This window comes from Naegleria fowleri (genome assembly GCF_008403515.1).
Source record: "Naegleria fowleri strain ATCC 30894 chromosome Unknown tig43, whole genome shotgun sequence".
NCBI classification, from domain to species: domain Eukaryota; phylum Heterolobosea; class Eutetramitea; order Acrasida; family Naegleriidae; genus Naegleria; species Naegleria fowleri.
In genome coordinates this window covers 71,850-84,299 of record NW_025407975.1, presented here as the reverse complement: position 1 = coordinate 84,299, position 12,450 = coordinate 71,850, and the positions used below count along the sequence as shown (strand labels likewise).

Here is a 12,450-nt window from a genome sequence, read left to right as displayed (position 1 = left end):
GGGAACCCCTGCTTCTCATCACTTGTGAAAATATAGCTTATATTATAACTTTACCATCCATTCCAATAGATGTTCGAAAGACAGGATCTTGACCAAGAATTCTCCTCTTCAATGTCAATCTGATGAATGACGTATTTACATTTATTATTGGACCAATACAAGAGAGAATATTGGAGTGTGTGAAAATGATCAAAAAGCTTTTTGGTCTTGCAAGATTTAAAGGACGGACAATTTCCTTTGGCTTCTGTTGGTTGTATTGGGTTTTTTCATTCACTCTGTACTCGTCACAATATTGAACCTTTTCCAACAGGAGTTGAGAACCAATGATATGGGAAGTTGTGGATCCAACAGACCCATTGTAGACCCGACCGAACCACCCATTCAAGTCTCAATGCCCAATGTTGAAAATGATCTTTTTTCACTCCGTTCTTCCACTCCGGCTCCCATTGTAAAACTTTCCATCACCCAATCATTTCTCTCTAAAGGTCTGTCCACTTCTTCAAAAAATGCCATCCGTCAAACACCACTCCTCCTCACAACAACAACAAAAAAAATGAAAAACCTCTTCCTTGCCACCGTTCTTGCTCTCCTCGCAGCAGCATGCTTGGTCTCTGCCCAATCTCATCTCGACAAACCAGTCCACGATGCCTTCCTCATCGAACGTATCAATCGTGATTCCAGCGTTGGTTGGACCGCCACCAAATATGCCAAATTCAGCGACATGAGTCTCCGTGATGCTCGTAAAATGTTGGGTACCGTTCTCATTGATCCAGTGCATAATCTTCCAAAGAAGAGTGTCTTGAGTGCTCGTGCTCCAGCTCAATCCTTTGATGCTCGTACCAAATGGGGTAAATGTGTCCATGCCATTCGTGATCAACAACAATGTGGTTCCTGCTGGGCTTTCTCTGCCTCTGAAGTCTTGAGTGATCGTTTCTGTATTGCTTCCAATGGAACTATTGATGTCATCTTGTCTCCTGAATACATGCTTCAATGTGATACTTCTGACTATGGTTGTGATGGTGGTTATTTGAACAATGCTTGGAATTTCTTGGCTACTACTGGTATTCCAACTGATAATTGTGATCCATACACTTCTGGAGGTGGTGATGTTGGAAGCTGTCCAACTGCATGCAACAATGGTGCAGCAATCAAATTGTACAAGGCCAAGAATCCACAACAATTGAATACTATTACTGACATTCAAAATGATTTGCAACAAAATGGACCAGTGCAAGCTGCCTTCTCAGTCTATCAAGATTTCTTTTCATGTAAGTTTGGGTTATTTGAGTGAATGACGATGATCAATGTATTCATGATGATCAATGTATTTATGAAATGACTTGTCCATTTTTGGAAAATGTTGGCGCTTCATTTACAACTTTGTGTGAACATTTACACACAGACAAGAGTGGTGTTTATAGACACGTGAGTGGATCATTGGCTGGTGGTCACGCCATCAAGATTGTTGGTTGGGGAGTTACTTCTGACGGACATAATACTCCATATTGGATTGTTGCCAACTCGTGGGGAGTTGACTGGGGTTTGGATGGATTCTTCTGGATTTTGAGAGGAAAGGATGAATGTGGAATAGAAGACAATGTTTGGAGTTCAGGAGTTTTACTTTAAAGCAATTGATTTACTTGTAGATTTTGTACACGATGATAGAATAAATCCAAGAATTTTTACGTCAATGACCAAACAGCGCTCATTCTCTTCTTCATCTAAGGCTTCATCAAAGCCTTCCTTGCTCAACAAACAATCAGTCTCTAACCAAGTTCCGTTTCAAAACAATGATGAAATGAAAGAGAATGTTTCTCCTCAATACACTACAAACAGTCGTCTTGAAAATAGTCATAATAGGGTTCTCATGAAAGACGAGAATAGAATTGTTCAAGTGTACGTTGCCCACCGTCTTGAATCCTCTGCTCTAGTGAAAAGAAAGGTACCAACCACTACAAAAAGAAGGTACTAACAAAATATCTAGCCATGTTTTGGGTGAAAGCATTGACAAGGTACAAGCAAGAAAATGAAGTAGAATATAGGAAATACATGCCAGAGATTTTATGTCACTCTTCTGTTGTGTATGGGTGGGGTCATGATTTGCATCATTGACGCGTATTGAAATATGTTCATGATTAAGATCCCTTGTTTGTGACAACTAACGAATTAAATGTTTCTCTTGGTTGGGTGACCTAAGTGTATCATGTTTGGAAATAAATATTAATTTTAATTGAATTCAACGCTTTATCACACAGAAATTGATCCATACATATAGACTTTGTACAAGTGTTTAACACTTTTGACTAGAAGATGGCATACAACCATCATATCACCATTTTCTGTACAATTGCTTCTCAGTAAGCATTTGAACGACTTGGTCACCCTACATGCCCTACATGAACAAATCTTTACAGTAAACACCAAGTCCAAAACCAAGTCCGAATACGACAAAGAGAGGATTCAACGATCCCATAGAGGTCATCCAAGGCCCAGGACAAACGCCAACCATTCCCCAGCTCACTCCAAAAATAGAGGCTCCCCCAACAAGTTTCCAATCAATGGAATTCGATGTTGGCATGTGATATTTGGCAGAAATTGGTGGTTTTTCATGATGGGAAGATTTTGGCAACACATACTTTTGGAAAACAAACATGCTTGGTAGAATGGCGAATATGGCTACACAGAATAAGGATGGATCGTAATATTCACCTCCAATATCAAAGAATCCAAGTACTTTCATTGGATTGGTCATGCCACTCAGTGCCAATCCCGATCCAAACACCAATCCATTGTAAAAGGGCAAATAAAAGTCCAAAGTTTGTTTCGCATGGTCACTCCATGAATTGACTCGTCTCAAAATGAAGGCATAAATCGAAATGAGTAATAAAAAGTAAATGAAAATTAATACTGCTCTCTCCATATTTGGGAATGCCATGAACGGCTTGTCTAATTCCACTCCTTGACCCACATGAATCAAATTCTGAGCTATAAACTCAATACTTTTCAAATACTTGACAAAAACAAAAGCAACTGAAGAAAACACCATGGTAGAGACAAAGCCTCTCACAGAAAGTCGTGCAATTCCACAAATCATCATTCCCGATGTACATCCACTTCCTAGCTGTGTTCCGAATCCACTCAACACTCCTGCCACCAAAAACAAGATCCACACTGAAGGAGAAGAGAGCCAAACAGATGAAACATGAACAAAATGATCAGGAGCCATCTCTAGAAACCACACTGTAAATCCTGCAATCATTAAACCAAAAATGTAGAGAATTTTGTGAGCCAACTCTTCTTCCGTAACATGAGGCGATGATGATGGCAGTATCTTGTTTTTGAGTCCACGGAATGCACATCCGGCAATTCCACTCATACCTGAAATTCGTCCTTGAAAATAGGCATAGGCACTTACGGAAGCACCAATCAATAAGCCTCCGATGCTCGATTCAAAAGGTGTAAATACCATATCCACTGCGAGGAATGTGCTATTATTATTGGAAAAGAATCACCACACTTGTAGAGGCAATTTATAATGTCGTTAAAAAGAATCGGATCGATGGCGTGGCGAGCGATTTAATGGGAATTTGAATTGAGGTATTTTTTTTCAGAGTGTCGGCGAAATAATCTGCCGCTAGAGATCCTTCTTGGATTTACAACTTCATTGAGGCCCATAAATATTTCAGAAATGCTTCTTGTGGTGATAGATAGACATTCATTGATGAGGATGTGAAACCATATTGTGTCCATTTGCTTTTGAATATTTACAAGAGAGTCAAAATGAATGGAGGGGTCATTTTCATCAAGAGAAAGAGTTGTAATTCTTGGCATTTGCAACATGAAGGACTTGCCAATGTGATTTTCTTAAAGTGTGGCTGTTCTTTTTGTTCTTTGGGTGTGGGAGGACGTTATGACGATACAACTTCCTCTGCGACTCATAGTGATTCATGGGAAGCGAAATATGCTCTTGTGATCCTTTTTCGAAAAAGAAAACACAGTAGTCGGAACGTTGAATGGCCTTCACATAACATTGACAATTATTTTGAGTCAGTTTTCAAACCATCCAAAAACTCCACGGCCAACAAATTCACTCCCAATGCCTTTGGTCAAGAGTGGGTCAGATCTCACGTCCCAAAGGTAGATTCAATTTTTTTGACTCCCATTCAAGAGAATTCTAAACTTTGTCATACTGAAAGAGATGGAATTTGTATTCCACGTGGAGTGATTACAAATGAGGCCAACATTGATTTAGGTTTTATTCAGCAAATATGGCATTGCTGTGGAGAGAATGTTCAGAAAACGAGAGAAGCATTGTGATTTTCCAAAAAGTGCGAAAAAAAATCGAGTAAAATCGAAAACGACTTGCTCAAATTCGGTCAACCGAGAATTCAAGAAATCCATGACACCTTTTCACCTTCAGGAAATTGTGGACAAGATGCAAGAAACAACTATGGTTAAAGCATTCAAGGGCATACAGGATTTAATGGAAGATGGTGAAACTAAGGATGATGATTTCATGGATCCCGAAGATGATGATGATGATGATTTGAAGGATTATGAAGAGGATGACGAGGATGACGATTTGATCGATTTCCAAGATGGTGTCGACAAGGAAGAACAATCATCGAACAATGATGGTCATTCTAATCCACCAGTGAATACTAAACCAAGTCAAGTTGAGAGAAAAGTTTGTGGAACCTCCATGTTGAGAAATAGTTTTCAAAAACATTTGGCTCAGCACGCCATGGCGGTCTCCAAAATCCACAAAATGTATCGTTGTGCGATCTGTGATGAGTGTTTTAAAACACAACAAGACTTAGGAAGTGAATTCACACAATTCTTTGCTTGTCAAATGTCAGACTTGTGAAATGCTGGATTTAATTGAATCTAGTTGAGCGCAGGTCCAATGGAAACATTGTTTTATTGTCAAAATCAGGTTCACAAAGAGCCATCTTCAATGCTGCCATGATTTAAAGTAAATCAATTGCTTTAAAGTAAAACTCCTGCACCCCATACGTTGTCTTCAATTCCACATTCGTCACTTCCTCTCAAAATCCAGAAGAATCCATTCAAACCCCAAGATGGTCCCCAAGAGTTGGCAACAATCCAGTATGGCTTGTTGGAAACACTGTCCACACCCCAACCAACAATCTTGATAGCATGACCACCCAACAATGATCCAGAAACGTGGTGGTAGACACCAGACTTGTAGCTCATAAAGTCACGGTAGACGGAGAAGGCAGCTTGAACTGGTCCGTTAGCTTCCATATCAGCCATGATGGATGGAATGTCGTTCAATTGTTGTGGGTTCTTTGCTCGGTACAACTTGATGGATCCACCGTTTTGACAAGTGCTTGGGCATGCAGCAACATCTCCATTTTGGGAAGTGTAAGGGACACAGGAATCAGTTGGAATACCAGTAGTAGCCAAGAAATTCCAAGCATTGTTCAAATAACCACCATCACAACCATAGTCAGAAGTATCACAAGAGACCATGTATTGAGGAGACAAGACAACATTGTCTTTACCAGTGGAGGCAATACAGAAACGATCGGACAAGACTTCAGAGGCAGAGAAGGCCCAGCAGGAACCACATTGCTCTTGATTACGGATTGGGTGGACGCAATTTGGCCACTTGGTTCTAGAATCGAAAGCAGCTGGAGTACCAACGAGAGGAGCAATAGTCTTCTTTGGGAGCATGTCAGCAGTTCCCTTTTGAATGAGAACAGTTCCGAGCCTCTATAGATAGGTGTGTCCATGAGGAGAAAGGAGGATTCGTGAATAATAACATTCAATCAGCATCACAGAATCATTCCACATTTCGCGAAAACGGAGAATATGGACGAAGACCACATGTGCAACACAGGTTAATGTGTTGTCAATAGCGAGTCAATAGTCATCATCATGGGAATAATTTCAAATATCAACAAATGAAAAGTAGAGAACGAACGAACAAAGGAACAAAACCAACACGAAAAAATCAGTACGATTGAAACCAATTCAAAACATTTCTATCAACACGACAATAAAAATATTCATCATCAACCTACCTTTCTGAATTCACCCAAAGTCATCTTTTCAAATTGTGAGTAGGAGGTAGCCTTCCATGCAACCTTTGGGCTATTGTTGATCTTATCAATCAATACTCTATCATGGACTGGTTCGTTCAAAAAGTCAGAATCGAAGGCCAAAGCGCTGGCAACAAAGGCCAACAACAAGGTGATGAACAAGAGGGATCTCATGTCGTCGTGCACACGTGGGGAATATTTTTTTGTTGTTGTTGTTGTGCGGGTGTTGAGGCGTTTCTAAAAGAATAAAAAAAGACCCAACTCCGGAGTTTCAAGTTTACAACAGGAGGTGATTTTGTCTTGCCAATTGTCATGCGAGATTGAAGATCCGGTTTGAAAAGCATTAAAAATAAATCCAACGTTCTTTTCATCACCTGTTTTAACCGTAAGTCGGCGGAGACGGAATGGCCCACCCAACTTCTTGTTTCAATGGGCCAATTTGGGAACGGAGTGATTACAAAACGGCTCTTGTTTAATTTCTCGATTTGTTGGATTGATCCCATTCGCGTCTTTTGCTATCAAAACAAAAATTAAGGTTCCGCCACTCAGTGGACTTTTTATTCACCTCAATATACTCTCAAACCTTTCTCACAAACCCATCTCCCTCATGATTCAATGAGGCACTCCACTTCATTATTCTGTGATTGTTTTTGGAGCATGCGCCATCCTTTGACATTTCTGAATCAATCTCTCCGTTGGTAAATCCATCTCCTCACCGCCATGATCATCATGTTGCAGACTCTCCTTAAATCGAACCAACAATTGGAGAGCCATCTCATAGTCTTTTGCAAAATAGTATTGCACTGCTTGATTGTACAAATTCCACTTGCCTTTCTTTTCTTGATCGGCCAATTCATACATCCACTCATTCTCAACACTCTGTGTCGATTGCCCAATTTCATAGACACAAGTCTCACGATGAGTCACAATGTCTGATTTTTCTGCAGTTTGCACTCCATCACCACTCTCTTGCACAAGCCAAGGTTTTGAATAGCAATTCTCCACAACCAATGATTTTGTATCCACATAACGCGTTTGAAAATGATCACATCGATCGTGCAAACGCTCGCACACCACAATGGACAGATTCAAATCTTTAGCAACCTGGAGCAGTGTGTCCAAATTGTATCCAATACTTCCAATCACTGTAAAATTCTTTGAGTATTTCGTTCCCAAATTTCCGGCAAATGTTTCTTGATAGCACGCAGAAACTCTCACTCTGAAATGTTGCTGTAACTCTTCGTATTTTCCAGCATCCATTTGATGTTTCCATTTCGTGTCCTTAACAAGTTGTAATTTGTGAAGGAGTGTGATGCATGCAGAAATGGCCTTATCTTCATGATTGGATTGATCCGAAGTGGCATTGAAATAAATAGCCAACGAACCATTCTCAAATGTGCCCAAGAGACCTGACGACACTCGACACACATTTCCACTCTGCTCAAACACATCAGACAATAACTGAACCACCTCATGCTCATTGAAATGAGTCAACCAATAATTGAGACCTTCCAAATGCACACAAAGAGCACTCACAGCTCTCTTTTCTAGGTAGAGCTTGAATCGAGCTTTAGGTTGATGACTCTGCGACAAGTGATTTCCATCACCTTGAGCACTAGCGGTATCACTGAAGGAGGATCCGAAGGCTTGAATGGAAGTGGACACAGAGGGTGCATCGTTCATGGATCGTCTCAGAGTGGATTCATCCTTGCTTTGACGAAGGCCTGAGGAGGTGGAGGAGGATTTGGTTCCTGCTGCGGTGGTGGTTCCTCCTCTTGGACCTTCCAATTCCACCAGCAAGTGAGACGGTAAGAAGGATCTGTATTGTTTCATTCGAGAAAGCATGCTTAAAAAGTGACTCTGTAATTGCTGTTCTTCTGCGAATCGACTCTTTGTCAATAATTGAACATTTTCCAAGTCCATATGTGAAATACTTTCAAAAGAACTGATCAAGTTTCTAAAGGGTGAAATAATTCTCACGGACAAGACAATGGCAAGAATGATTGAAATACCAATAATGATCAATCCACTCAGCCCTGCAGAAATGATAGCAATTGCCATCGAGCTCAAATAGTTCCACTGTGGAACTGAAAAGACAATGAACCAATCAATACCTGACTCGGTGCAATATCGATGAGTGGAGACATATCTTTCACTGGAAGTGAGTACCGAATTGGAGTTACATTTCACACCTGAGGTCAAGTTATTCTGATAAGTGTCGTACACAAATCGTGCCACTTGTCGAGTTTGTTCATCCTCAATGGTGAAAGGTGTCGTTCTCGTGATTTGACCCTTTTCATTCCAAGTGGCAATTTTTGCATTGAGAACGTTGGAACTAATGATATAGCCCGTTTCCATCTCAACAATGAAACCTACAGCCCCTTCGATGGCATTTGTTATTTTTGCCAAGTGTTTTGAAATGGATTGAACACTCATGTCATAGCCCAAGTGGTAGGCGTAGTTTGGAGTTGAGTTCTTGGTTGAGTTGGCAAGTGCCCAACTCGTCACATAGGTGATAAAAGTGATGGAGGGTAAACTTTGGTCAGCGTAGGACAAGGTGAAAATACCGTTCCCTGGATTCTTTTTGGCAGTATTGGGCACAACAGAGGAGCCATAAGGGGGAAAGACATAGTCTGGGGAGGGATTTTTCTTGCACGATGCTTCAGTCGAAATGTTATGACATTGGTAAAATTCTTTTCAATAATTTGTGAAAAAGAGAGATTTTTTTAAAATTCAACAATAATGAAATCCATTCAATTCAAATTCCAAATTTCAAATCATTGAGAGAGAGAGTTTAAAAGAAGGTTTGGTTTAAAAGATTAATGAATGATAAATTCCAACTTACTCATGGGTAAGCCTGATGTCAGATTAATTGCATATGGTAAACCATCGACCTTAACAATTCCATTCACCCATCCATGGGGATTACCCATGAATAGAGTCACCACAAGCTCACTATGAAAATTCAAGAATTCGGATCGATAGACCTTGTACATCTTGTCTTCGACTTGGGAATAATTGGTTACTGAGAATGAGTCGTCACTGAGTTGAGTTTTAACAGTTTCTACAATCATGATGACTTCCTTCATGGTTTGCTCGGAAAATGTGACAATTTTCGCAAATTCACCATCTCGAACTTGAGCAGATATTTGAGTAACGGTGGGTGAGAAACAACATATCCATATGGCGGATAGGATGCAAATACTGTCGAGAAAATCCATTCAATTGTTTACATTGTATTTAGTTGATTATAATACAGTGGTCATTAATTCGACCAATTAATTGAATGCAAAGGAGAGTGTGTCATGACATACAAACCTTGAAAAGATGAGTAGGGATATCATGATAATTAAGCAAGTCTTGATCGATATTGAGGATGAAGAGGTCTTTTGAAGGGATTCCCCATCAGCGTCTTCCTCCTCCTCTTCCAAATGTTCCTTTAAACCTCGGACGGTGATACTGTCGTTGATATTTGTTAATTCGAGAGGTGAAATTTTCATTCTAGGAATGATGATGATGATGACGGTGATGTGTGCGTGCTTTGATAATGTAGAGGTGGCGAATGAGCTGTTTCACCAATGCTGGATTGTTTTCAAATAATACCAAGTGGAATGTGTAAGGGTCCTCTTTGTAAGATAGAGAAAGAGACTATTAGGAGCTATAGCAGCAACAACAACTACCTTACTTGTAGATGGTGCACGGTGTTTCGTTTCGGGTATAAGAAGACAGGAAGCAAATTGGTGGAGGTGGCGACGAGTTTGTTTTTTTTGGATCCAAGGCGCGATAACCTTAACGATTATCTCAGAGGGGTCATGACCACCATTGAGCGCTTTGGTTGTGTTTGCCGCCATGGATATATGCATCACTACCTCCTTGCTACTATACTACCTCTTTAATTTATTAGGGTCACCATAAGAGAGAGATCGAGATCATGGTTTTGTCCCCCTTGTGAATTTTTGATGTGTGAGACTCCTTGGTGAGGAGAGGGTCGATCGCTTTCAGAATTATAAAGCCAAACACCACCAGTTCGCGAAACAACAACCACTTGTGGACCAATATTCGAACAATGGTCAGATCGATTTGGATAACTGGTTGTTCTCAAGAACTTTTTGGACCACACCCATCATTCAAGTTGTGAACTTTGAAAAAAATGTCATCTTCTTCTTGGATGCATCATCGCAGGTCGATCCCGGGATCGAGAATATTCTATAGAGGAGAGAAAGGTAGGTCAATCTGGATAGATTTAATTATGAGTATTAACATGTTTGTTTGTTCGTTATTTTCTTTGAATTATACATGTCGGACCAAATGGTATTAAAAAATTGAAAATCATTTATGATGAAAATGATCTTTCATAATGTGTTCATACCTCTCGATCACGTTTCTTTTCCATAATGATTGATTCAAATCCTTACTGAACTTCCAACGTTGTGCATTGTTGATCAACCTTTAGAAGAGTCCGAGAACCTGGGATTTCAATGCTCTTCCAATTGTCCTCACTTTGAGGAATTAACAACGTTGGAAGATGTCCCAAGTTTTGGAGCCGAATATAAAGAACAAGTCAAGTATTACTTATTTCAAGATTTGGATAAGACTGAATATTTGAAAATAATCAACAATGTAAAATTTCTATCTTGTGGGAGATCTCATACCTTTCTTATTACTAACAATAATGAATGCTTTGTGTGCGGATATAACGCTTATATGCAGGTGTGTAGTGATGTTCAGAGAGCCCTCTAAATTCATCATGACTTGTCGATACTTAATTGTTTATTATATTATCATCTATTTTTTATGATATGATGTTCAATTTTACATTGGTATACTATTGTGATTTGTATGATTTTCATGGTCATTATCACCCTTTTGATTGATCTTGATTCCTTTGTACCCCGTATCATGTGAACAGTGTGGATTCATTCCTTCTCATAGCAAGTTAACTTCTATCGTGAATGGTAGTCATGAACTTACGGTTCCCTATCTTTCCAAAGTTAATCTACATGATGCATTGAATCCACTGATTGAGAAAGGAGAAATTGAAGCAAATTATGAAATCACTCATGCATGTTGTGGTTGGGTTCATTCGGTCGTTATTGTGGATTCCAAAATCATCATTGGTGCAGGACATAACTTTTTTCATCAGTTGGGACATCCACGGGGTGGATCTTTTGATCACTTTGAAATTATTCCTTTTGATCCAGAAATTGAAACTCCTAATTATGTCATTACACATGTTGATGGTGGAACGTTTTTCACAGTCATCTGCCTCAATTCCAGAGTGTTATATGGAGCAGGTTCTTCATCCACTTGCAATTTTGGTAAGTTGAATGTTGTGTGGTGCTGGAAATTTTTTGTTACATAATAGTTCATGTTCCTCTATCATGAATGAAAATATATCAATTCATCGTTTATTGAACGATGGTTTTATGAATGGAATGACGATTTTAAACCATTCAATTATTAATATATTAACAAATGCCACACCTCTTAACGACAGGTTCTCAGGACAAGTATACATCTTTAGAGTTTAACAAAGTTCATGAGTTTGATTGTGATGTTGCCAAAATTCAATGTGGCTACGACCACACAATGGTTCTCTTAAAGGACAATAGAATATTTGCAGTTGGAAAGTTGCCAGGTGCTAGCTCACAGTTGAATGAATACACACTCATCACGTCTGTACCGCACTCTCCCTTCGATAGAGTCGATATTGCGGTATCCAAATTCAACTATCCCAGTTATATTTTGGGTAAGTGTGAACATTTTTATCACAGAAAGGTTTATGTGTCACGATCGAAACTTTCCAACATACCACATGATTGCTCATGATCTGAAAATTTGAAATGACAACCCACACATGGCCTCTCCTCATACATTTCACAGTGAATGATATCCTGTATACTCTGAGAGACACTCAAGCAGAAGTAATGGTACAACAAAAAAGTCTAATCGGAGCAAGTTTACATACAACGAATACACACATGTTTGTAATCAATAGAGATAGAAGTAAGTACATCCCATTCATGAAAAACCTGGCATGACCTTAATTTTCCCACACTCATTCAAATACCCAAACTCTATGAACCTTCTTTCAACCATATCGATAGCCTCAATTGTTTACTCGACACTCGATACTTTGGGACATTTTTCAGCTCCGCAAGGATTTTATTTTTCAGAGATTAGTGGAGGCTACACGGCATGCTATGCTGTTGTGAAACCTAAGATTGCGATAGGATATTTCATTCGATTGAAAAATGCCTATCTTCATGCAAGGGTTTCAGATATCATGATTGTATGTCATTGATCGAGTGTGATCCCTCAGAGTGAACATTGAAACGACAACCACACATTTTTCGAATGCTTTTCACACACATTAAATAAC

At 39.5% G+C, this 12,450-nt stretch overlaps 6 protein-coding genes across 6 annotated transcripts; 3 read left to right on the top strand and 3 right to left on the bottom strand.

The window, feature by feature from the left end:
* Window positions 1–553: 553 nt before the first annotated feature.
* FDP41_005005 (uncharacterized protein) lies at window positions 554–1,626 on the top strand (the record flags this gene model as incomplete). The annotated part of the gene is made up of 2 exons (XM_044708483.1): window positions 554–1,268; window positions 1,403–1,626. The coding sequence occupies 2 exons, from the start codon at window positions 554–556 to the stop codon at window positions 1,624–1,626; spliced, it is 939 nt and encodes a 312-aa protein (XP_044560391.1).
* Window positions 1,627–2,392: 766 nt separating this feature from the next.
* Window positions 2,393–3,469, bottom strand: FDP41_005004 (uncharacterized protein; the record flags this gene model as incomplete). Its single annotated transcript, XM_044708482.1, has 1 exon — window positions 2,393–3,469. The coding sequence occupies one exon, from the start codon at window positions 3,467–3,469 to the stop codon at window positions 2,393–2,395; it is 1,077 nt and encodes a 358-aa protein (XP_044560390.1).
* Window positions 3,470–3,780: 311 nt separating this feature from the next.
* Window positions 3,781–4,867, top strand: FDP41_005003 (uncharacterized protein; the record flags this gene model as incomplete). The annotated part of the gene is made up of 2 exons (XM_044708481.1): window positions 3,781–4,137; window positions 4,253–4,867. The coding sequence occupies 2 exons, from the start codon at window positions 3,781–3,783 to the stop codon at window positions 4,865–4,867; spliced, it is 972 nt and encodes a 323-aa protein (XP_044560389.1).
* A 122-nt stretch (window positions 4,868–4,989) lies between these two features.
* FDP41_005002 (uncharacterized protein) lies at window positions 4,990–6,242 on the bottom strand (the record flags this gene model as incomplete). The annotated part of the gene is made up of 2 exons (XM_044708480.1): window positions 4,990–5,739; window positions 6,051–6,242. 2 exons carry the CDS (start codon window positions 6,240–6,242, stop codon window positions 4,990–4,992), a joined length of 942 nt encoding a protein of 313 aa, XP_044560388.1.
* A 459-nt stretch (window positions 6,243–6,701) lies between these two features.
* On the bottom strand, window positions 6,702–9,568 carry FDP41_005001 (uncharacterized protein; the record flags this gene model as incomplete). The annotated part of the gene is made up of 3 exons (XM_044708479.1): window positions 6,702–8,728; window positions 8,914–9,272; window positions 9,387–9,568. The coding sequence occupies 3 exons, from the start codon at window positions 9,566–9,568 to the stop codon at window positions 6,702–6,704; spliced, it is 2,568 nt and encodes an 855-aa protein (XP_044560387.1).
* A 650-nt stretch (window positions 9,569–10,218) lies between these two features.
* Window positions 10,219–12,372, top strand: FDP41_005000 (uncharacterized protein; the record flags this gene model as incomplete). Its single annotated transcript, XM_044708478.1, has 6 exons — window positions 10,219–10,291; window positions 10,522–10,778; window positions 10,978–11,386; window positions 11,566–11,817; window positions 11,952–12,074; window positions 12,176–12,372. The coding sequence occupies 6 exons, from the start codon at window positions 10,219–10,221 to the stop codon at window positions 12,370–12,372; spliced, it is 1,311 nt and encodes a 436-aa protein (XP_044560386.1).
* Window positions 12,373–12,450: the final 78 nt, after the last annotated feature.